The 24558-nt window shown below is 43.1% G+C and overlaps 1 protein-coding gene across 8 annotated transcripts in view; it reads left to right on the top strand.

Moving 5' to 3' along the window:
• Positions 1 to 23921, top strand: part of SECISBP2 (SECIS binding protein 2) — a 43297-nt gene extending 19376 nt beyond the window's left edge. For 2 of the 8 annotated variants that reach the window (XM_037034721.1, XM_037034728.1), the window contains 10 exons: positions 4494 to 4616; positions 6040 to 6129; positions 7401 to 7533; positions 12388 to 12554; positions 13221 to 13341; positions 14768 to 14924; positions 15565 to 15785; positions 22007 to 22161; positions 22421 to 22664; positions 23092 to 23921. In XM_037034721.1, coding sequence (XP_036890616.1) covers positions 4494 to 4616; positions 6040 to 6129; positions 7401 to 7533; positions 12388 to 12554; positions 13221 to 13341; positions 14768 to 14924; positions 15565 to 15785; positions 22007 to 22161; positions 22421 to 22664; positions 23092 to 23195 — 1515 coding nt within the window. In that variant the 3' untranslated portion in view covers positions 23196 to 23921. The remainder of the gene's footprint in view (positions 1 to 4493; positions 4617 to 6039; positions 6130 to 7400; positions 7534 to 12387; positions 12555 to 13220; positions 13342 to 14767; positions 14925 to 15564; positions 15786 to 22006; positions 22162 to 22420; positions 22665 to 23091) is intronic. The other 6 variants (XM_037034724.1, XM_037034723.1, XM_037034726.1 and 3 more) reach the window with 6 other exon arrangements.
• The last annotated feature ends 637 nt before the right edge of the window (positions 23922 to 24558 follow it).

The raw sequence follows: 24558 nt of genomic DNA, 5'->3' as shown, positions 1-24558 counted from the left end.
GCACTCCAACTGGTTCTGGGCTGCCTGCGCGCCTAGGTCGGGGGATCTGTCCTGCCCGACCCTGCTCGCTGCTGGCTCCGCCCCTCTTACCGTCCTGGTTGAACAGTTAGTGGTTGTCGGACTTCCGTATAACTCAGTTTTCTGTTTTTTGCTGTGTCTTTGGTCTCTAAACCTTTGTTGTATTCAAACTTGGTTGTGGGAGAAGGCACAGTGTTTCCATCTATGCCTCCATCTTGGCGGAAGTTGGATGTTGGGACGTTTAAAGATGTCCTGGAGGTTCCTAAGCCTCTCCTCATTTTTTTGAATTTTTGTTTCTTCTTTCTTTTCTGTTTGGTTGTTTGTTTCTTCCTTCTGGTCCACTCCCTTGATTTGAGTCCCAGTTTCCTTTCCATCACTATTGGTTTCCTGTGCATTTCCCTTTATTTCAATCAGTTTAGCCTCCATATGTATTTCTAATTTGTGGCTAAAATCAACCAGTTCTGTGAGCATCCTGATCACCAGTGTTTTGAACTGTGCGTCTGAAAGGTTGGCTATTTCTTGGTCATTTAGAATTATAGGCTCTGTGGTCTTGAAGTGTTCTTGAGTCATATTGTTTGGTCTGATTGCACCTGTTATGTATGAGGGGCAGAGCCTTAGGTGTTCACCAGGCGGGGCAACTCAGTCACTGGGTTGTGATGCTGTATGTGCGGGCGGGGTCAGAGAGGGAAAAAATGGCACTTTGCTCTGCTGTGCTCTCTCTCAGATTTCTGTCCCCTCTGTGGCTTCCCACAAGCAAATTGGGCCCCTCTGGTGCTGGTTCCCAGGTGTGTGGGCCCCTGTACTCTCCAGGACCCTGTGGGTCTCTCCAACGAACTCTCTGAGCCTGGGAGCCTCTCCCAGCCCCTCGACCCCGAGAAAGTCTTTCCAGTTGATACTTTCAGGCTCTAATTCCTGTCGCTGGGGCCCTAGCCCGAGCAGTCTATCTTACTGATTGTTCCTTCGCTTGGTTTATCTGTGCGTGAATGTGTGACTGCAGTCAGCCAGCCGCCCTACGCCCTCACTGGGTCCACCTGTCGCCACCCCATGTCTGGGATCAACCAACCACCTCTGCCTCTGCTCCTGGATCAGTTGGACCAAACGATCTTTCCAGCCCAACCCCGCTCCGCCACTGATTCTGCCCCTCTTACCGGTCTGGCTGAGTGGTTTGTTGTTGTTAGACTTCTGTACAGTCCAATTTTCACTGTTTTGGCTGTGTTTTTGTTTCTAAAACTTCGCTGTCTTTAAATTTAGTTGTGGGAGGGGACACAGTGTTTCCACCTATGCCTTCATCTTGGCCGTAAGTCTAATTGCACAATAATTCAATTCCAAATTTTTGCATTCATATGATTTATGCTACTGATTCTGGGTTGATTGCAGCTTACCTACTATAAGATACAATTTCAGAATTTAGTTTCTCCTTTCAGTTCAAATCATTTTAAGCTATCATTTTAAACTGTCACTTTTATTAATCCCTAGACTTGTATCTTGAAGAACCTTTTTCATTGGTCTAGTTGTTCTTGATTTTCAGTGTTCTAATAATGAGGTCTGTCCAGAAAGTATCCAGCCATGTAATATGAAAAATAGAGACATTTATTGAAAGAGATACAAGATACAGGAAACATTTTATATAGGACAGTGACCTCTTGTCTCCTTCAAAGTAGGCACCTTGGGACCTCACACAGTTAGTTCTCCTAATCACCATCACCTGTCCCATCATTTTTTCCTGAATCTCATCAATGTTCTGAAATCTCTTCTCTTTCAAGGGTGATTTTAGTTTTGGGAAAAAACCAGATGTTGGAGGGTGCCAAATCTGGACTGTATGGTGGCTGAGTCACCTGAGTGATTTGATGTTTTGCCAAAAAGCTCTGTACAAAATGTGATGCATGAGCAGGTGCATTTTGGTGATGAAGCTGCCAATCACCAGTTGCCCATAGAAGGCTTTCTGAATCATCTGGATAGTTTCTGCGTAGGAATGGTCAAGTGTGATACAAAATTTGATGCAGATTTGTTTCTCTACTCAGTAATTTTGAATGCAACAGCCACAGAGTACACACACTTACTCAATTGGCACCTATGGCCCCCACTGACTAGTACAGAGAAGTCGTCATTGTTCACTTATGGGCATTCCAGTCCACCCTTCATGGCTGCCAGGTTACATGGTTGTTGTATAAACTATTCTCGTTACATTAACAATAGCTGGACTTTTTCCAGACAGACCTTGTATTCTTTGTAGGTCGAAACACCGGTTGTATTTCTTTGGTGCAATGGTTTCCATTCTTTTGAGGTAGGAGGGTACTTTTTGATATCCTGAGTGTCATATCCTGCACAAATGGGAGCTGCGCATTTATGCTTGGTTGATTAAGGGAATATGTGCAGGTGACGGTTATAGCAAGACAACCCTGTATGCTGCTCTACACAGTTTTGTGCATTTGTTTGAGGACATAGGAGGTGCAAGTGAGACCCCATCTGAGTACACCCAGAGGCCCTGGGCCCTGAGATTCTACCATCCTCTCAGTATCAGCGGCAAAGTGCAGCCAATCAATTCACTCTCTGAAGTGGTTTTCCTCTATAAGGAGGAAAGCAGTTTTCCTCTATAAGCAGTTAACACCAAATTAACAGATATTTTATTTCCTAAGAATCATTTAAAAAAGGTGATAAAATGGAGATCTTTAATCTTCAAACCTAGATTGCTTAACATTGTACATAACAGGGATGATAGAGGTCTTAATGACTTTTCCTTTTGAAACTTTCAGTGTTGTGAATTTTTATTACCAAAATAATAAATATTGTGCTACAAGGATCTAATTATGAAAAAGGTTATCTTTCCCACAGCCCTTTGGTGCCCACGGCTCCCCAGGGAAGCCTGTATTAACAACCTGGTATGTCCTCCACCTCAGGCTTCTGAAAACATAAACAAAGAGAGGTGTTTTTGTTTTTTTCTTAACAAAAATGTGGTCATTTTATATACATTAAAAGTTGACTTACCACTTAACAAAATACCATGGACAGCTTTTCCTGGTCAATAGATAAACATTTGTTTTAATGGCCACTGAGGCTTTTAGCTGTGGAGGTAAGTTCCCATGGGGAATAAAGCAGGGCCCCAAACATAAAAAGGTACCCTCTTCGAGCCCTTGCTGATGCAGAGGGACGAGCACTGTGCAGAGAGGTGCAGAAGCTGTCAGGGAATGATTAGTGCTCCAAGGAGAATGTAGAGGGAGAGGCCAGATAGTGATGGCGTGATTCTGGAGCTGAAATGAGGGTGTAATTCTAGCCTTGATCCAAGTGTGAGTGTAAGTGTGAAGGCTCTGAGGTCATTGTGTTGGACCTGATTGAGGAAAGGTCAGGGGCTGTGGGAAGAATGGAAGGGGTGAAGTCAGATTCAAGATGTCTGGGATGGGCCTAGACATTCTAATTTGAAGGCTGTATAGATGGTTCTTATGTGCAGTCAGGTTTAGGAACCACTGGGTCCTGGCAATTGAAATGGCACACCTGGGTTTATAAAAAGACTTTAAGTCAGAATTAGTAGAATTATTAACATGGCCTCCTCAGGGTGAAACCTGGCTTATGTGTACATCTACTAGTTTCAAAATAATCAATGTAACAACTGTTTTCATTGTTTTTTTTCTTTTTTCTTTTTTAAAAGATTTTATTTATTTATTTTTAGACAGAGGGGAAGAGAAGGAGAAAGAGAGGGAGAGAAACATCAATGTGCGGCTGCCTGTCATACGCCCTCCACTGGGGTGCTGGCCCACAACCCAGGCATGTGCCCTGATTGGGAATCGAACCACGACCGTCTGATTCACAGGCCGCACTCAACCCACTGAGCTACACCAGCCAGGGCTGATTTTTTCTTCTTCACAATTATCCCCCTGAATGCTGGCTCTTTGGAAAATAGAGAGTGAGGTGGCAAACTCTTACTAAAATCTCCATATAGTTATACAACCTGATATCTTTTTAAAAAAATTTTATTTATTTATTTATTTATCTTTAGAAGGGAAGGGACGGAGAGAGGGAGAGAGATATCAATGCACGGTTGCTTCTCGTGAGTCCCCTGCTGGGAACTGGCCTGCAACCCAGGCATGTGCCCTGACTGGGAATCGAACCTCGATTGTGTGGTTCGCAGGCCTGCGCTCAATCCACTGAGCTATACCAGCCAGGTACAACTTGATATCTTTAAAGAATTTTTATTTGTTTATTTTTCGAGAAAGGGGAAGGGGGGGAGAGGAGAGAAGGAGAGAAACATCAATGTGTGGTTGCCTCCCACATATTGTGCCCCTCCATTGGGGACCTGGCCTGCAAGAGGCATGTGCTCTGACCAGGAATCAAACCAGAGACCCCCTGGTTTGCAGGCCGGCACTCAATTCACTGAGCCACACCTGCGAGGGCAACAACATGATATCTTGATTTTGTTCTCATATGTGGAATTAAGCATTCTATTGAATGTCCCCAAAACCCATGGTTTTGTTTTGTTCTAGTCTAAAGCAACACAAAATGGTGATCCTGAGCAAAATGAAGCCTCAAGAAAGAATAAGAAAAAGAAAGAAAAGTCTAAATCAAAATATGAAGTCCTGACAGTTCAAGAGCCACCAAGGATTGAAGTATATATTTCTTCCCTTGTGTGGTATAATATATGGTTCTGTCTTAGTAGAAATGTGCATTCATACTGGCTTTTTAAGGGAAGATCTTCAACATTTTCTTTAATCATCATTCTCCTAGTGTTAAAGAAAATAGCCATTGTCTGTTTTCCTCACATCTTCATTTTTAGGTCCCGACATAGTACTTGTTTCATAGCAGGCACTCAGTAAATGTTGGAGTGAATGAATGAATTTGATCTAGACCCAGGGATGTCAGACTCATGTTCACCAAGGGCCACGTCAGCCTTGTGGTTGCTTTCAAAGGGCCAAAGTAATTTTAGGACTGTGTAGATATAACTACTCCTTAACTGTTAAGGAGTTGAAATTACATTTGTCCCTTTGAAGGCAACTTCGAGGCTAACGTGGTCCCCAGTGAAAATGAGTTTGGTACCCCTGATCTAGAGACAAAACTATGTATATTAAAATTGAATAGTTTGTGTACCATAGTATTACTATTTACCCCTAAGTCTCTCCTTTACCTGTTTTTTTAAATTTTTTTTAAATCTTTGCTTTGGCAGGCTGGCTTTGCAGGGCTTCCTTTTCTATCCAGAAATCTTTATTATAATGTGCTTCACTAGAAAGAGAAATTCAGAATACCAGAGAGCTGTTGTGGGCCCTGGTCACAAGAATGTCATGGATTTGCCAAAGTGCTCTTTAAATTGTCCTGGCTACTGCCAGAATGACCCTGTCCTTGGCTCTGACCACATTTTTCACAGGTCTGTAGTACTATACTCAGCAGCCTGGCTCCTGGTGCTCACAGAAGGGTCAGCGATGTTACCCAGATGTCTGGCTTGCCTAAGCCAAGGTTTTCTCACACACCTGGGAGTCTGGAACATTTCCTTGAGCTAGTGGAATTGTGTTTGCAGACCTATAACCATGGCAGAGCATTATGGTTTGGGCCAGTTAAGAGTTCATACTTGTGTCCCTATTTCTTACATAACTTCTCCAAGGCACCTAAAATTTTGACAGAAGCATGTAAGACATTTTAAAATGATATAAACATTGTTTAGAGACCCTTTGTCCCTCTTTTTATTTTTTTTTTTTAGCTTGGGATCAGCACACATGACAGGACACTTAACATCCTCTGGGTCTGGATTGATGGGTTTCCTAATGCAAAGCCTAATGGAAGGAAGGGTGCTTAAGCACTCTCATGCCATGGTCATTAGGTGCAGCTCTGTTTACTTCTTGGGGCCCCTGCTCTTGCTCTTTGAGCGGGAGATTGGAACTGAAGCCCTTAGCTTCAGCTTAATTTTTGGGTCTGTTTTTTATCTCCTTGGAATACTTCTGTGGGAGCTTATCATAGAAAATATGAACAAGGAGAAGACTTCACTTGGGCATATTTGAGTCTCGTGATTTATAAGTGCTAAAGGGTGTGTGGTTTACTTAGGATGCTGAGGAGTTTCCCAATCTGGCAGTTGCATCTGAAAGAAGAGACAGAGTAGAGGCACCGAAATTTCAGTTGAAACGGCAGCCACAGGTAAATTTTAGAGTGAAACCACAATTGCCTTAGGCTTAACTTTTCCCGCTAAACTGAGCTCTTGAGGAAAAACTGTTTTCCAGACTTATCTATGTATGGAAAAGTGGTTTTGTTTTGATTTATTCCGTCATTGCAGGAGGGCATTCAGTATGTTGAAGCAGATTGCTTTTAAACTAAAACACTTTGTCACTTTGTAATCACACTGTTGATACCAACCACTGCTATTATGAGAAAGGAGCGGAATACATACTGCCTATGAAGCTTCGATTTAAAGGAAACGATGTTGATTCAGTTTACTCAGGAAACAAGAATTTGTTTGTGAGGCAGTAATGTCTGACAGAGGGAAACAACAGAGCCACCTGAATTTCACTTTTAAGTAGTCAGAACAACCTGAAGAGAAGATTGTCCTTGTACCTCAGCCCTGCTGTGGATTCAGGAATGGGCTTATGGTTATTATCTAAATGGGGAACTTGTGTACTTTTCGGATGTTCATTGTAAGTTTTTCCTGTCAGAGCAGGGTGATTATTTTCACACTTGTGGAAAGTAAAATACTAAACCCTTATGTGAGTTAACTTTGCATTACTATGTTATAATTTGGATACTCTATGGCCCACCTGTGCTGCAGTCCTCAGCCAGTGGGGTTTGGTGTCAGGGAAGAGAACAGTAGGCAGGAGAGAAGCTGCTTAAGCAATGAAGCAACTTGCCTGTACAACCTTTTATATTGTCTCAAAACCCAGTTTGCAGCTATGTCAGAAGTACTGTTTGTTTATAGTATATCAAACTTTGTGTCTAAATTTAGCCCTTAACTGCTGGATGTGATTTGGACTTGTTTTAATTTTTGGCCATCTCTTCATGATTTTGTGGCATTTGTTTGACTCACTTGGACAATTAGAGAATGAATAGGGCTAACGAGGCAATAATACTGACCAATTAGCCTCACATACAACAAACTTTTGTAGCCAAAGACTTTATACAAGTGTTGGTTTCTTGTCTGTGGATGTGCACTACTACTCCTAGTGGAGATGTATACGTAATTGTAGGTGGTTTAATGTAAACCCAGTGTTGTGAAAGAAGAGGGAGGAAATAAACAACCATGGTGGAAATATTGGCAGGTAATGTATGATTCATTGGGTCTTTCTCTTTAATTATATTAATTTTTAAGATTTTTATAGTCTCTAAATCTATTTTATCTTTAATTATATGATTTGTTTGTCATCAAACAAAAGCACAGTTTGTAAAATATTATACACTTTTGATTTTTGAACTTTTAGAATAATTTTAAAAGTGGTGGAAAGAAGAGCCAAATTCCAGTGCAGTTGGACTTGGGGGGGATGCTGACAGCCCTGGAGAAGAAGCAGCACTCCCAGAGTCCAAAGCAGGCCTCCAAAGCAGTGGTGTTTTCAGGTAAAAGAGGCTTTTCATCTTAAATGATTGAAAATCTTTTTCAGGTAGACTATTTGGTGACTTTTATTTTGTAATCCAAAGTTCTTTATAGTCAAAACAATATGGTACTGGAATAAGGATAGACATAGACCAATGGAATAGAAATGATAAGTCTAGAAATAAACTCACATGTGTATGGCCGCTGGATTTTTGACAAGGGTGCTGGGTTCATTAAAATAATAAAGAACAGTCTCTTAAAAATTGGTTCTAGGACAATTGGACTTCCACATGCTAAAGAATAAAGTTGGACACCTACCTTATCCCATAAACAAAAATGAAGTCAGAATGCATCAATGGCCTAATTATAAGACCTAAAACCATAAAACTCTTAGAAGAAGGTAGAGGTGAACTTTTATGACCTTGAGTTGGACAATGAGTTTTTAGATAGGACACCAAAATTAAAGACATTTATGTACCAAAGGATGTTCTCAAGAACGTGAAAAGACAAGTTACAGAATGGGAGAAAATATTTGAAAGTTGTATCTGCTAAGGATTTAATATCTATATCTATTATATAAGAACTGTAACTCAACAACAAACTCAAAGGGGCAAAAACACTGGAAAAGATATTTCTCCTCAAGAAGAAATACAAATGGCCAGTAGCTCATGAAAAGATCTTCATTAGCCATTAGAGAAATACAAAACCTCAATGAGGTAGTTCTTCGTACTTAAACTGGTAGCTAGCTATAAGCAAATGCACGGAAATGACTGGTGGTGGCAACACATCGGGGAATTGGAATTTTTGTACACTGCTGGTGAAAATGTAAAGTGATGCATCTACTTTGGAAAATAGTCTGGTGGTTCTTCAGAATGGTAAATACAGAATTGCCATGTGACTGAGTAATTCCATTCTCATTTATACAAAATAATTAAAAACAGAGACTCAGACACTTATATCCCTGTGTTCATAGTGGTATTATTTATAATAGCCAAAAGGTGGAAGCACCCCAAATGTGTATCTGATTGGATAAACAAAACGCGATTTATGCACACAGTGGAATATTATTCAACCTTGAAAGGGAAGGACATTGTGACACATGCTACAACACGGGTAAAATTGAAAACATAATGCTAAGTGAAGTAAGCCAGTCACAAAAGGAAACATATTGTATGATTCCACTACATGAAATTTCTAGAAGATGCAAATTAATAGACAGTAATAGAGTAGAGGCTAGCAGGGGTTGAGGGGAGGGCAAATGGAGAGTTATTGTTTGAGGATGACAAATTTTCAGTTTGGGAATGAAAAAGTTTTGGAAATGGATAGTGGTGATGGTTGTACAACATTAGGAACATAATTGATGCCACTGAATTGTGCACTTAAAAACAGTTAAAATAGTAGATTGTATGTTACATGTACTTTACCACAGCATTTCAAAAAGTTGTTTAAATATGATTTTAAGAAGCAGATATGATGATACTGTTTACCTGGAAATATCATGATACATAAGTGCCCTGTATAGTTTCCAAAGCTGCATCTCATAGAAGTGAATTACCTGTCTGTCCGTGGGGTGCAGCTCATAACAGTGTTGGCTTGGCTCTGATAATGTCCTTCTCCCCTCTGAAATGTCTTCTCATAAAACCAAAACAGTTACAATTGCAACATGTCAGAGAAAGAAATATGCACATTTACCACCATAGTCTTTTAAGTGTATTTCCTCTTTCTGAGGCAGTTTATTATTATTTTTTAAAGTAGGTAATCAAGGAAATGGTTAAGAAGCTTTTTTCTCCTGAAGTATTTTTAAAATTTTTTTATTTATTTATCTTTAGAGGGGAAGGGAAGGAGAGAGGGAGAGAAATATCAGTGTATGGTTGCCTCTCGTGCGTTCCCTGTTGAGAACTGGCCTGCAACCCAGGCATGTGCCCTTACTGGGAATCTAATCGCAATCTTCTGATTCACAGGCCCACGCTCAATCCACTGAGCTACACCAGCCAGGGCTCCTGAAGTATTTTAAAGCAACTCATAGACATGTCATTTTACCTATAAATACCCGAGTTAGCATCTCTGATAGTTTTATTTTTAACTAAACCACTCTACCATCCTCTTATCTAATAATATTAATGATTATTTCTTGTTTGCATATCCTGTTCAGTCTATATTGGAGTTTTCTTCATTGTCTAAGCCATTTTGGTGATTTTATTCAAATCAGGGTCTACAGTTTCATGCATTACATATCTGTGATTCTTACATATTGTAGTCCCCCTTTATCCATGAAGGATACATTCCAGGATTCCCTCCCCTATAGTAGATACCTGAAACCACAGAAACCACAGTACCAAACACTGTGTACACTCTGTTTTTTTCCTATATAATGCATACCGATGAGAATCTTAAACTACTCTTGTGCTTTGGGGCCATTGAGTAAAATAAGGACTGCTTGAGCACAAACACTACAATACTGCCATTGCTGATCTGAGACTGCTACTAAGTGACTAATGGGTGGGTAGTACGTATAGTATGGATATGCTAGACCAGCGATTGATTCACGTCCCAGGCAGGACATTGCAAGATTTTATCAAGCTGCTCAGAATGGCATGCAATTTAAAACTTGCAAATTGTTTATTTCTGGAATTTTCCATCTAATACTTTTTGCACTATGGTTGATCACAGGTAACTGAAACTGCAGGAAGCAAAACTGCTGTTTTCAGGGGACTACTTTATACCAAAGCTTGGGACCTCCTAGATAGTCTTTCTTCAAATTGCTTTTCTCAACTCATCTTCTGTTTGGTAAAGGCCTATAGTGCTGTTATTATGTATTAATGTTTTCAGACCAATCCAGGTGCTTTGGTGGAAGTTGAACCATCTTTTTTATCCTGATAACAAAGTTTACTCTTTCTCAGTAAAAACTATAATGTGTGATCTCATTGTTTGAGGACATCTCTGGTAGTTTGTATTTACGATGACCCTTTTGAAAAGTCTCTTGCCACCACTTTGTTGACACCACCTTTGCAGAAGTCAGCTGTTGGTTACCATATTGCAGATCTTCTAACTATCTTATAAGGCCCTTATAAGAGACTAGTACTTTTGTAGTTGATTCTCTGGCATTTTTCACACGTAAGTATATTTTCCCAGTTCCCTTCATGCGCAGTAGGTGACGCTTTCTCCAGTCAGTGTGATTATGATCACTGCTTGGTACTTCCATTGCATTCTGTGGTTCTGCTCTCCTGTATTCACCTTATTCCTATGCCCATGGGCAAGTCAGATTTTCCTTGAGAGTTAGCTTTGGGCTTGTTAAATTGCTTTTTGTTTTTTGTTTTTTTTTTAATCCTTACCCAAGGATATGTTTATTAGGGTTTTTGGTGGTGGTGGGTAGACATTGAAATGAGAGAGAAACATCTATCAGTTGCCTCTAGTACATGCCCCAACCGACCGGGGATGGAACCCACGACATTTTGGTGCACGGGACAGTGCTCCAACTGACTGAGCAAATCTGCCAGGACCTTGTTAAGTATTTTTTTGATAAATGGTCAGTCAGGTATGGCTATAAGAGGAGACATAGGAGAAACTCAAGAAAAAACAAAGTTTATTATGCTTTTAAGTCATAGAGACAGGAGGCATGGGATGCAGGGCCATGTGGGGAAGTACCAGGGTGGGCAGGAGGCAGAGGGCAAAATGGAGGAGAAGGTTTAGTCCAAAGCTTATTGGGATTTTTCCTTTGGAGCTCCCCCTTCCCCAGGCCTGCTGTTAGCACTATGGAGAGTCACAGGGCAGTGGGGTGCAGGGGTGCAGACAGGAGTGACCGGGGCTGGCGGGCTTAGGTGGCAGATATTGCAGGAGCCTTATTGAGGTCCTGAACTCACAGTTGGCAGTGAAGATGGGGAGAGGAAGCGGATGTAGGCAGGGTGGTGTGTAGGCAGGGTTGTTAGGTTGTTGTTTTTCAAGAACAGCTGATGATGAGAACCAAGCCAGTTACATGTACATTCTAAACATAATGGTAAGAGCCAGAGCTGGAAATGGCACAGAGCAGGGACATAGTAGACACATTCTGCACTGTAGCAGGGAGTCAAACACGAGAGAGTTAATGGATGCACCTGATTAACAATACACTAATAACCTAAATTCCACACTTAAGGAGTTTGGGTAAATACATTTGGAAAAATATTGCTGGTTGTTGAAGCCGGACAGTAGATACGTAGTTTTTGCTGTTACACTATTTTTCTTTGGTGTATGTTGGAAATTTTTAAGTTAAAAAGTAGGGGGAAAGTATACACAAATGAACTGTTTCCTGGGAGGAAGAGTAAGGTGTAGGAAGTAGAGCAGAGCCAAAGAATGCAGTGGAAGTATTGAGTAGTGATCATAATCACATTGGAGGGATTTTTACCTACACCACACAAGGGGATTTGGGAAAATAGGTTTATTTCTGAAAAAATGCAAAGGAATCAACTAGAAATGTTGTAAGACTCTTATAAGGGCCTTACAAAATTAAAGTTATGCCTATAGTAACCAGTAGGCGACTTCTGCAAAGGTGGTATCAACTGAAAGTGGTGGAGAGAGACTTACTCAGAAGGATCGTTGTAAATCCAAACTACCAGAAATATCCTCAGTCAAAAAATGAGTTCACACATTACTAGCCTTTACTGAGAAACAGCAGGCTTCGTTATAGGGATGTGAAGATGGTTTTTCCTGAATTAGTTGATGATTTTTTTTGGATTCCTACCAAACACTTAAGTTGCATGACAATCATTGCCATTTAGAAGAATGTCTCAGGGACAGTTTGATGAGGATGAGTAGGGTTGTGGGGACGGGTGGGATGGCGTGGGCAGCCCCTGATTCCTGCAGGGAGCCCTCCCTGAGGCAGCGTCCTCACTGTGTTGCAGTGGGGGCAGTTCCCATTCTCTCTAAAGAGGCCACATCAGGGAAGAAGGGCCACCGCTTTAGCCAGGCGAATACCCCACACAACCCCTTGGACTCCAGCGCTCCCCTGATGAAGAAGGGGAAGCAGAGGGAGATCCCCAAGGCCAAGAAGCCTACCTCATTGAAGAAGGTGAGTGGTGCTGCATTTCAGACTGGGCACTAGAAAACCTAAAGAATTACTTCTTTCAGCTCAGGTTTTAGGTTTTTATTTTCTAGAGGATATGTTGGTGATTCTCTGAGAAATGATCCCTCACTCGCTTAGTGACATAATGGGGTGGCTTCAGCTACTAGCTTGGGAAGGGAGCCGTTTTTAAAAATACTTTGCAGTGACATGGCCAGAAAATGAGAAATGGAAGGAGTTACATTCTCCTTATTCACTTGATACCCTCATCCTACTTGAGGGATCTGCCTACTGTTCAGATTCAATGACTGTTGGACACTTCCTGGTAGATAGTCTATCAGGGCTGTTGCACGAGTTCTTTTATTTAATTCTCAGCCTGTGGTGTGTCGTCAGTCTCAGATGGGAAACAAGTGCCTTGTCTGGGATCAGGTGACTGTCAAGCTGCACTGTTGCATCAGAACCCAGGTTACATGCATCCTGCTCAGTGCATCTGAGTGAGGGATATGCTGCTCCTGGGCCAACCCCCCAGAATGAGGTTGGGGGGATCATGTTGCCACTGTGAAGGCATAGATGGGCACACTGCCAGTAAGCCAACCTTGCGTGGTTTATTTTGCAGAGGACCTGATTTGTAAGTACAGGTATTTAGGTACTTTAATCATTTATTCAATTTTAAAGATTATTTTGAAAGAACGGGAGGAGAGAAAGCAGCAGCGTCTCCAAGAAAACGCTGTGAGCCCAGCAGTTGATGATATGCAAGATGTAGAGAGTGGTGGTGATGACCTGGCTCTTGAACAGGGTGAGCCCTTAGTTACCCAGTTCTTTCGGTTGTGTCTTAAAGAACCCTTCAGTGGGGCAACTGTGTGCAGCAAACCACCCAGAATTCTGCCAGCCTCTGGCCACTTTGTGGTAAAAGCAAGGCAGCGTTGAACCCTGAGGATGCAGACATTTTCAGACTCCAAACTTGACAGTAAGAAGATGTCCCCATGGACAGTGGGCTTGTGAGGGACAGGGGATGAGGTCCCAGAGTTTCATCTCTATAGCATTAGAGGGTCCTTGCAACTTAAAGCAGCTTTGAGAATTTACCCCATTAACTGCAAAGCTGCTTCCCTTGAGTGCAAGTGCAATATCTTAAAAAGAACGTGTTTAGTGAGCTTTTTGTTGAATGATACACTTAGGGAAGTGCACAAATCCTAAGGATATAGCTTGAAGACTTTACAAAGTGAACACAGCACTAACTTGAGGAACAGAGCAGCCCTACTGTTTCTGGTGTCCCAGCCCAAGGCCTGGCCTCAACCACAGCTGCACTGATGGGCCTTTGGGCTTCTTTCCCAGGGCATCTTGCAGTGGGTGCCCCTCTGGCCAGCAGTTTGTCTGTGGCCCATAAGGGAAATTCCCAATTGTCACTGCTGCACAGAGTGCAGCTGTCCAAATGTGCCATGGTGCCATTAGATGCAGAATCACTGTGGTGTGTGGAGGGTGTGAGCACTCCTTCCTGCTGGCATTTCCCTGGGTGGATTGTAGGCTTCCGTCCATGCCGTCCAGCCTCTGAGGCTCCTGCCAGTGGCTTTCAGGTGTGTTACCAGTTCCACCCACGATGGGGAGAGGTCATCCTGAAAGACATTGTCTTTATTGTGTCTGCCATCCTGGCTGGTGTATGTGCTCCTGAATTCCTTCTCTGGTGAGCTAATACCTCACTTGCACTCTGAAAATCTCCAGAAGAAACACTTGAGAACTGTAGCAATTACTGAATTCTGTCTCATGTGTTTAAACACACCCCTTGAGGGGTCTCTTATAAATTAGATATTATAGTTTAGCTCTTATTTAAGAATTATTTGATAAAAGAATAGTGTCAAGCATTTAAGTGCAAAAAAGTCAGAACAACTGTTTTTGACACTTCCTGATAGGTACTTCAGATTAAATTAAAAAATTAAAATACAAATTTGGCCACTGGACCACATACTTAAAAATGGTTAAAATAGTAAGTTTTATAAATATTTTGCCAGAATAAAATTAAATAACTACACTGGGTAAATTGAGGAAGGCACTTCCAGGCAGAACAGAAAGTTGCCAGGTTCTTTTTTCCCAAAGTCATTCCCATCATTCTGCTGCCATCTGTGGTGCTCAGCAGCTGTGTTTGAATGAGGTGGGTGTGGGTTGCATCTGGCTGCTCTGGTGACCGTGCTGTGCAAGACACTGTGGGCCATGACTTTTTCCCTGTGAAGCTCCAGGGAAAACAGAAGTGTCAGTGTGCTCCACTCCTGCGGTAGAGAGCAGCTCAGAAGAACCACTGGAAACTGAGATCCATAAGGAAGTGGCAACCTGCTACTTGGTCCCTGAAGGTGCCAGCTGCCCCAAGATCCACAGCCGGAGATTCAGGGAGTGAGTGAGCCCTTAGGGGATGGAGGGGGGTGCTATGCTCACTCTAGCCTTGGGTGTGAGAGTTGTCCCACCCTGATGTGCTCAGACTGGAAAGCTGAGAGCTGGGCCCATGTTTTTATCCTTCTGGTCAAAGTGGCCAGGTACTTAGTCATACCACTTGTCAGGGTCTGTCATCCTACTGATGTGATGGCAGAGGTACCTATAAGTTCAGGTTTGCAGTTGGGAATGGCTGGTGAGTGACAGTACGTGACATTTGGGTTCCCTGTCATGGTTGAATTTCTCCGTATAATTTCTTAAGGAGCTCTTCCTCCCACCACACTTTTCTTCCAGGGCGGACTCTCCAGGTGTTTTCAGGAGGGGAGGTACACAGGGAATGGCCGCAGTTGGGGAATGTTTGGCAAGTCATGGTAGAGGACAGAGTGTAGAGCTTCCATCCCTCATTGGTGGCAGTGTAGAAGAGTGCTTCAATCCTTACCTTTTATTAAATTGAGTCAGGAACCCCACTTTTGATTAGTATTGCTTATCAAAGTGTGATTTCCTGAGCGGGGCTGTGTCATCCACATTTCTCTTGAGGTGGGATGGGAGCAGCCTGCAGTGTCACAGCCAGCAGAAAGCTGACGGCATCTAATGTTTCTTTTAGTTATTGCAGCCAGGTGCTCAGTAAAGAGGTGGATGCCTGTGTTACGGATCTGCTCAAAGAGCTGGTCCGTTTCCAAGACCGTATGTACCAGAAAGATCCTGTCAAGGCCAAGACCAAACGCCGGCTTGTGCTGGGGCTGAGGGAGGTACTCAAACACCTGAAGCTCAGAAAGCTGAAGTGCGTCATCATCTCTCCCAACTGTGAGAAAATACAGTCGAAAGGTAATGGTGCCTTGTTGTGCCTGATACATTGCTTACCATGCCTCAGTCAGCAGTGAGGCATGGGCAGTGTTTTCTTTTAATTGAGTAATTTGCTTCTGGTGTTTATGTGCCCGCCACATGCCTTACTCTGAGGCAGCCAAACCCCTATAGTCTTCATGGCATAGTTCTAGCCGGCCCCTGTAGGCCTCTGGCAGCAAGAAAGTGTGTGTTCCATTATGCCGCTTGCTGGGCATGGCATTGGTTTACACTGGAGCAAAGGAGGGTCAGTGTCACTTATACCACAGAGGTTTTGTGACTGACAGCCAGGCAGTGGGCTTCTGTCCACTTCATGTTGTTTTTATTTTTTTAAATATATTTTATTGATTATGCTATTACAGTTGTCCCATTTTCCACCTTTATTCCCGTCCACCCTGCACTCCCCCCCACCCTAATTTCCCCCGCCCTTAGTTTATGTCCATGGGTGGTACATGCAAGTTCTTTGGCTTCTACCTTTCCCATACTATTCATAACCTCCCCTTGTGTATTTTGTACCTACCATTTATGCTACTTATTCCTGTACTTTTTTCCCCATTTCCCCATTTCCCCTTCCCCTTCTCCTCTGATAACCCTCCCTGTGATCTCCATTTCTATGATTATGATTCTGTTTCTTTTCTAGTTGTTTGCTTAGTTTATTTTTGTTTTCCTTTTTTTTTTAGGTTTGGTTGTTGATCATTGTATTTGTTGTCATTTTACTGTTCATATTTTTTATCTTCCTCTTTTCCTTAGATAAGCCCCTTTAACATTTCATATAATAAGGGCTTGGTGATGATGAACTCCTTTAACTTGACCTTATCTGGGAAGCACTGTATCTGCCTTTCCATTCTAAATGAGAGCTTTGCTGGATAGAATAATCTTGGATATAGGTCCTTGCCTTTTATGACTTGGAATACTTCTTTCCAGCTCCTTCTTGCCTGCAAGGTTTCTTTTGAGAAATCAGCTGATAGTCTTATGGGAACTCCTCTGTAGGTAACTGTCTTCATTTCTCTTGATGCTTTTAACATTCTCTCTTTATCTTTAATCTTCGATGATGTAATTTTGATGTGCCTTGGTGCATGCTTCCTTGGATCCAACTTCTTTGAGAATCTCTGAGCTTCCTGGACTTCCTAGAAGTCTATTTCCTTTGTTAGATTAGAGAAGTTCTCTTTCATTATGTTTTCAAATGAGTTTTTAATTTCTTGCTCTTCCTCTTCTCCTTCTGGCACCCCTATGATTCAGATGTTGGGACATTTAAAGTTGTCCCAGAGGTTCCTCAGCCTCTCCTAATTTTTTTGTATTCTGTTTCTTCATTTTGTCCTGATTAAAGCTTATTTCTTCCATCTGGTCCAAACTGTTAATTGAGTCCCAGTTTCCTTCCCACCATTGTTGGTTCCCTGTACATTTTCCTTTATTTCACTTTTCATAGCCTTCACTTTTTCCTCTATTTTGCAACCATACTCAACTATTTTTGTGAGCATCCCGATCACCAGTGTTTTGAACTGTGTATCTGATAGGTTGGCTATCTCTTCATTGCTTAGTTATATTTTTTGGATCTGGAGCTTTGATCTGTTCTTTCCTATCAGCCATATATTTTTTTTCCTCAGCACACCTGTTACATAGTAAGAGGCAGAGCCTTAGATATTTGCCAGGGTGGAGAAACCCAGGTTGCTGCGTTGTGGCTCTGTATGTGGGGGAGTGGTCTGAGAGGGAACCAACACTGTTTGCTCAGCTGTCAGCTAGCTCTCAGTCACTTCCTCTGATACCCACAAATCGGGCCCTTTTGATGCTAATTTCTGTGTGGATTTGTGTATATTCTAGGACCCTGTGGGTCTCGCCAACGAACTCCCCTGTGAGTCTAGAGTTTCTCCTGCTGCTTCAACCACCACATGTTTTTTCAGTCAGAGGTCTTGAGGCTTTATTTCCCCACACTGGAACCCTGGGTTGTATGGTCTATCTTGCTCCCCAGTTGTTCTGTCCAGTTTTTCCACACACAAATGTGGGACTGCCCATTCACCAGCCACCACTTCTTCCAGTCTGGTAGCTGCCACTTTGCCCTTCCTGGTCCTCCAGCTGCCACCTGGCCATGAGTCCTCTCCGCCCTGGCTGCCTGTCTCTGCCCCTCCTACCAATCTGTATAAATGTTTCTTCTTGAATTCCTTGGTTGTCAGACTTCCATACAGTTTGATTTTCTGTCAGTTCTGGTTGTGTTTTGTTTTTAAATTTGTTGTTGTCCTTCTTTTGATTGTATAAGGAGGCACAGTGTATGTACCTACACCTCCATCTTGGCCGAAAGTCCTTATTTTACTTTTGTAAAGATTTTATTTACTTATTTTTAGAGAGAGGGGAAGAGAGGGTGAAAGAAAGGGAGAGAAACATCGATCGGTTGCTTCTCATGCACTCCTAACCCAGGACCTGCCCAGCAACCCAGACATGTGCCCTGACCTTGAACTGAACTGGTGACCTTTTGCTTTGCAGGATGATGCCCAGTCCACGGAGCTGCACTGCCCAGGGCCTTCTGTCCCATTTTAAATTTCCTGGTTGTGTCTATGATGAACTCCTATGTCTGCTCCCTCATTAAAGATGTGGGTTTGTCCAAGCACTTGGCCGTCTTACGCCATAGGTTTGGTTTCGTTTTGTGGGATATGAAATGCTGGTGAAGTGATTGACAGTGGACTTCTGTATGTTACCTCTCTCTAGTGGCCTTTGGCTTGTCTATTGTATGTCCTCCTCAGGCTGTGCAGTTAGGGGGACTGGTAGTCAGGAGCAAAACATCGCTGTAGACATTGGCCCTCCATATATGTACCTGGACATCACACTGCTTTCCCCATTGCACTCCTTTATCCAGCTGTGACAACTTGAGTTCAGTTGGAATTGCCTTTGCAAGTGAGCTTTTCGGTTGCCATGTCATATCTGAAGACTTAAGGTTTCCTTACTTGTCTGCAGCCCCCAGGGGCCCAAGAACAGTAGTGAGACCTGCTCAGTTGCCAGCCTAGCAGTCTTGCCCATCTTAGCTTGGGGCAGGGTCCAGTCTTCCCCTGTGGTAATGGGACAGCTGGGGGCTGCAGAATGACCTCTCATTCTCTTGTGCATTTACATCTTTAAAAAAAAATGGGTATGTTTGTGTTTAGTCAACAGTCCTCTGTGCCAGAGAACTGAGCTAAGATTTTACTGATGGGCATCTTGAGGATTTGTTACACATTTAAAACACATTGTTGTCACGTGGATACCCTCTGCCCAACACATACCACCTCCCAGAATTTCAGAAGGAGGTCGGTTTCAGCATAAACCTGAGTTCCTACAAGCAGCACAGGCACAGTAGCCACTCTGACCAGATAGGGAGCCCTCTCTAAACCCAACTTTTGTTGCCAGCCAAGGTCCAACTGCGTAAGCAGGTCTATATAGGGAAAGCAGCAGTCAGTTGGCTGGGTTGATTTTTTCTGTCCACTGCTGAACTTGCATTCGTGATCAGCCCACGGATGAACTGGACATGAGGCAGAGAGACCCTGGAAGGAAAGAAGACTCAGCTACTGTTTAGAGGACTCAGGCAGTCTCTCTTGATAACTTGTAATTATATCGTATCTTTCACCCTATCTCTGCCTGACTCCCTTCTCCAGCCTGCCTAGAACTGGTGTTTTTCTTTGGCATTTATATCCCCAGGGGTTGTCTCTTCATGTTCTTCTGGTAGATCTGGAGTAGGGGTGGACAAATTAAAGGATGTGGGGCTTAAAAATTAATGCCCAGATACACTAGCTGCAGAATTGAGTTTCCAGTTTGCAGAGTTGGGAGATGTACACTAGGGAAGTTCCTCTCTTGAAATTGATTAATAACCATGTATTTAGTTCCCAGAGGGTAAGAGGTATTGGGGAGTCTTTTCATTTAATGCAGGTGTTGTATGTCCGTACAGGAGAGGTCTACACGAGGAGGGAAGGGGCATGTGACACATGCTGTGGTCCTTCTAGATGCTAGGTTAAAACAGCTCACTATGCGAGGGGTGGCATACAATGTTTGTTACTTTCTTTCGAGGGGTGAATCCCTCATATTCCTCCAGCTGCCCAGAGGCAGCCACTGTTGCCAGATTTTTCTGTATTATTAATAGTCTTTGTGTGTCTATAAACACTTGTGTTTGTGTGTGATCTGACCTCCTGGACCCATGTGTACCTTGTTTTATAGCTTCAGTGTCTCAAGATCCTTTTGCTACACTGGTGCATACAGATTGTGTTGCTCTTGAAAGACTGCACAGTCCCATACAATAGGCACATCAGTTGTTTTCAGACTTCACACCTGTCAGTGACTTAAACACTATGGTTTATTTGTGTGAACATCTCTATAGATTCTATATCGAGAATGGAAGGCCATGTGCATGTATAATAATGTCGTTCATGACACCTCCAGAGACACCATGGCCCCTTTAGGCTGAGTGTACCTCCTTCTTGCTCCCCTGACTTGAGAGGGAGGTTGAGCATCTTTTCACTTGTTTTAAGGGCATGATATTTTCTGCTGTTGGTTCATATTCTTTGCCCATTTGTCTTTTGGGATGTTGACTTTTTACACAGATACTACATTTTTAAAAAACAAGGAAGTTAACCCTTTTTGTTAAGAGTGATAAATGTTTTTCTGGTTTTTCAGTAGCCTGTTTTCACCTTTTTTTTTTTTTGATCATGCAGGGAGTAGATGTGTATATTGGTATTTTTTATTTTTATGTTTTTATCATATTTAGGTTTTATGTCAGTTCTTGTCTTTCTTCCTCCCAGAGGAGTAAAGTTTCCTTAATTCTGATTTTTTCCCCTGATCGCCATGTTTTCATGTTTGTTTATGTCGCATGTATTTCAGTCTAAGATAGATTTTTGCAGAGGCTGGTCCAATTGTCCCTTCTCCACTGCTTTGGAATGCTCTTCCTCACATGCTCAAGATCTGCATGTTTGGGTCATTTCTGGACCCTCTGTCCTGTCACTCTGCATTCCCTTATTTGCTTTCTTGTAGCAGTATAGCACCCTGTTTTTTTGTGTGTTTTTTTTTTATTTATATTTTGAGAGAGGTCAGGAGAGGGAGAGAAACATCAGTGTGCAATACTGATTGGTTGCCTCTCTATACCCCCAAACGGGACCTGGCCCACTACCCAGGCATGTGCCCTGACTGGGAATCGAACCAGCAATTTTACAGTTTGCAGAATGACTCCAACCCACTGAGCCACACCAGTCAGGGCTGTAGCACACTTTTAATGCCTGGCGATGCTAGCCTGTTATTTTCCTTTTTCAAAATGCTGTTTTAACTTGTGTGTTTTTCCATATTTTTTTAAAAACCTATTTGTAGTAAGTCATAGTGTTTCAAAGTTTTAGATTGATGTAGAATCAGTATGTTACGATTTTGGATCATCCTGTCCAAGAGCAGAGATGACTTTTGTTTGTTTTAATTTTCTGTTGTGTTTTAATACCGTGTTGAAGTTGCTCTGTAAATCTGTCATGTAACCTGATAAATTGGTTCCTGCTTGTTGTAATCTTGTGGTAGCTTTCATGAGTGGAGTCATTTTTCCATCATGCATTCTAGCTGTCTGTGTGTGTGCCGACCATTTGGTTTCTGCTTATTTGTGCACAGGCTCCATATATAATGCTCTTGATGGTGGTAATTCTTTGGTGCTGGTGGCTTTCTAGCTTGGGAGGCTTATCTCTGCACACAAAGTTTCTTTACCCTCATTTCTTAAACTCACCGTGCCTATCCTTGCTGTCCTCTACACCAGCTCTGGCTGGTGCCTCCCTGGAAGGCAGGGGTGGATGGTGGACTGTAAGCCCATGTGTGGTCATGTTGAAGGCACTGGTCATGTGGGGTAGGTGCCCAGTGATCTCTCTGCTGCAGATTCCCGTCTGTAAGTGGAGTGTTTTATGAAGATACAGGAAGTAATACGTGAGGAAGTTAGAACAGTGGCCTGACATTTAGTGAGCATTTAGTAAATATTCCTAAGACTTTATTAGGTATAATGCCAGCTGGTGACTCAATGTAGACATGTTTTATTACTCTAAGGAATGGTCTTTTGTGTGAATTCTTCCACATGGCTGAGAGGAATAGGGTACTTATACTGCAGTGACCTGTTTTCTCCTGGTGACATCTGGCACAGGCCACTGACTGGAGTAACGGTATCTGGAGAGTATTGTTGTTTGTAGCAAAAGCCCTTCCAACCAGGATTCCTACCATGTTTCCTTGTCCTTGGACAGGTGGGCTGGATGACACCCTGCACACCATCATCAGTTATGCCTGTGAACAGAACATTCCCTTTGTGTTTGCTCTCAACCGCAAAGCTCTGGGGCGCAGTTTGAACAAAGCCGTTCCTGTCAGCGTGGTGGGGATCTTCAGCTATGATGGGGCCCAGGTGAGTGGGGAAGGGGCTCCAGCCTATCAGCCCTGCTTGTGGGAGGGAGGCAATAGAGATGGTGTGGTCCACAGACAGCCCAACAGAGCCACTCAGCCCCAGTGGACTTTGTTTCCATAATAGCATGGAAGGAAGTGTGACTCCAAATTTAGCTCTGGGATTACTGCCACCACAGAGGTGCCATAGGTGCCCTGTTCTCTCAGGGTGGCAATTTAGGCAGTTGTCAGCCGCCTGCGTAGGGCGCCATTGTGGTTTGCAGGAGAGCCCTGTCTTCTGTGGTCAGGGGACATCACCTGTACACTCACTTCTGTCCAAGGACCAGTTCCACAAGATGGTTGAGCTGACGATGGCTGCGCGGGAGGCATATAAGACCATGTTGGAGAATGTGCACAGGGAGCTGGCCGAAGAGCCTGGGTTGCAGGCCCCAGCCAGCCTACCTGCACAGGGCACCAGCTGCTCAGCAGAAGATACGGCTTCTTCCAAGACAGAAGAGCCATACTACAGTGAGTGCTGGGGAGGGTCTGAGTCTGGGCAAAGTGTCCTTCAAGTCTTTGTGGACTGGTTAAAGAGTCCAGGTGCCTGGGGGAGCAGCACAGCCACTCTGAAATAGTACTGGATTCGGAAGGCCCAGTCAGTCCTGTCCATTGTCTGAGATGTGCTCTCAGACCGCTGGTCAGATGGCCTCCAGATAGAGGGTAGCTGCAAGGACAGCTGTATCCTTGGCAGAAGGTTGTTAAGGTCACTGAATGCTGAGGTGTGATAGATAATGCTCACAACTGGGGTTCAGGGGTGCATTGGAGATGGTGGGTTGAACTCATGCCAGATCCCACCCAGGGGATTGAACAGTACCTGCTGAACAGTACGCTTTCCACTAGAGACTGTGCTGACTGCCCCTGCCTATTCATAGTTGTGCTGCTTTCTCATTTACAGTTCAAGTCTGGAGAAAACATCTGGAAGCGTATAGTCATTGTGCCCTGGAGCTAGAAGAATCGCTGGAGTCTTCAACCTCTCAGATGATGAACCTGAATTTATAAGAAGAGTTCTTTTGTGTTTGTGTATTTGGGGTAAGGAGTTTTGAACAACTTTGTGTTCCTTCTTAGTTCTTCGTTGATCTAATGTATTTGTAATGTGTTTAATTGGGACATTAGCAGCATGGAAGGCACAGGAAGCAGCCTTTGTGACATTCAGAGTGCAAGTCCCATGAATAAGCACCCAGGCATGCTGACTGAACCTTTCCTAAAAGCCCTCTGAGCACACTGTGAATCTGGAAAACGTGGTACTCTGAGTCTTCTGCTGCTGAGGAAACATCCTGTCCATTGCAGAGAGCTGAGCCAAGTTAGTTTGTGGACAACGGGAGTGATGTGGCTGATGTCCTGATGTCCTCTTAGTCATGGGACTCAGCCCTACAGGGAGCCAGCATTAAAGCAGGAGGGAGGGAGGGCACCTCCTCAGGACATGGCCTTTCAGCAGGAAGATTGGAGGGTTTGCTAAAATGAGCCTCAAAAGGAAAATCAGTTTTCTAACCTGTGGCCTTTGATATGAATTATTTCTTTTTGTCTTTATTTTTCATAGAAACAATGTATATTGAAGTTCCTAAATTTCAGTTTTGATAATCTACATATCTTTTTTTGTAAATGAATATATTCTGAATGTGGTTTCTATCTCAGAAGCCAGGAGACAAGCAGATTACTTTCCTATTTTCCTGTAAGAGGGCTTATTTATTTTTAATAAAGAATGATTGATTATTTAATTTCTCTGGAGACTGGTTATCTGGTCATTTGGTTTATCCTTGGTCTCTTTCTTACCTAGTTCTTTCTTTGTCCTGAATTTTGCCTTTCGGCATTTGAATGGAAGGGGACTGACCAGGGAGACATTTACTATGCCTAGACCTCCTGGGGCTGGAAGTAGCAACTGCTAAGATCCCAGACCCTCGGAGATACGCCATCACTAGACCCTGCCTCAGTCCATTTGCTTGCATGCTTATCACAGGGGAAATGGCAAGATTGGAGGGAGTTTCATTGGTTTTGTGCTTGTCAGGCAGACAGTGTATGGGTGTTGGCTTTGAAAATGATGTTAGTTGAATTTAGTCATGCCAAATAGTGTGTCTTTGAGAGGTAAATAGCCTGTCATGAGCAAATAAAAGTGGAATAATGAGACAGAAATGGTACACTGTATGGACAGAGCTAACAGCATGACCAGAGATTGTGTGTATGAAGCACCTACCTCTCCTGTCACCTGTGACACTTGTTATTCCCAGTATGTGCCCTGCCTCTCCAAACGCGTTCTGAAGTGTTGAAGTGGGGACATAGGATCTGGTTGACTAGCTCCTAACTTTCGAGCCCTGAGTCCTGTCCATGAGTTTCTGCCTCTGGACTGCCGGAAGGAGCAGCATCAGGA

This window comes from Sturnira hondurensis, unplaced genomic scaffold (genome assembly GCF_014824575.4).
Source record: "Sturnira hondurensis isolate 20B ecotype Veracruz unplaced genomic scaffold, ASM1482457v3 Scaffold0022201, whole genome shotgun sequence".
Taxonomy (NCBI): Eukaryota; Metazoa; Chordata; class Mammalia; order Chiroptera; family Phyllostomidae; genus Sturnira; species Sturnira hondurensis.
The sequence above is the reverse complement of the archived record's forward strand: the minus strand, read 5'-3'. Positions and strand labels throughout refer to the sequence as shown.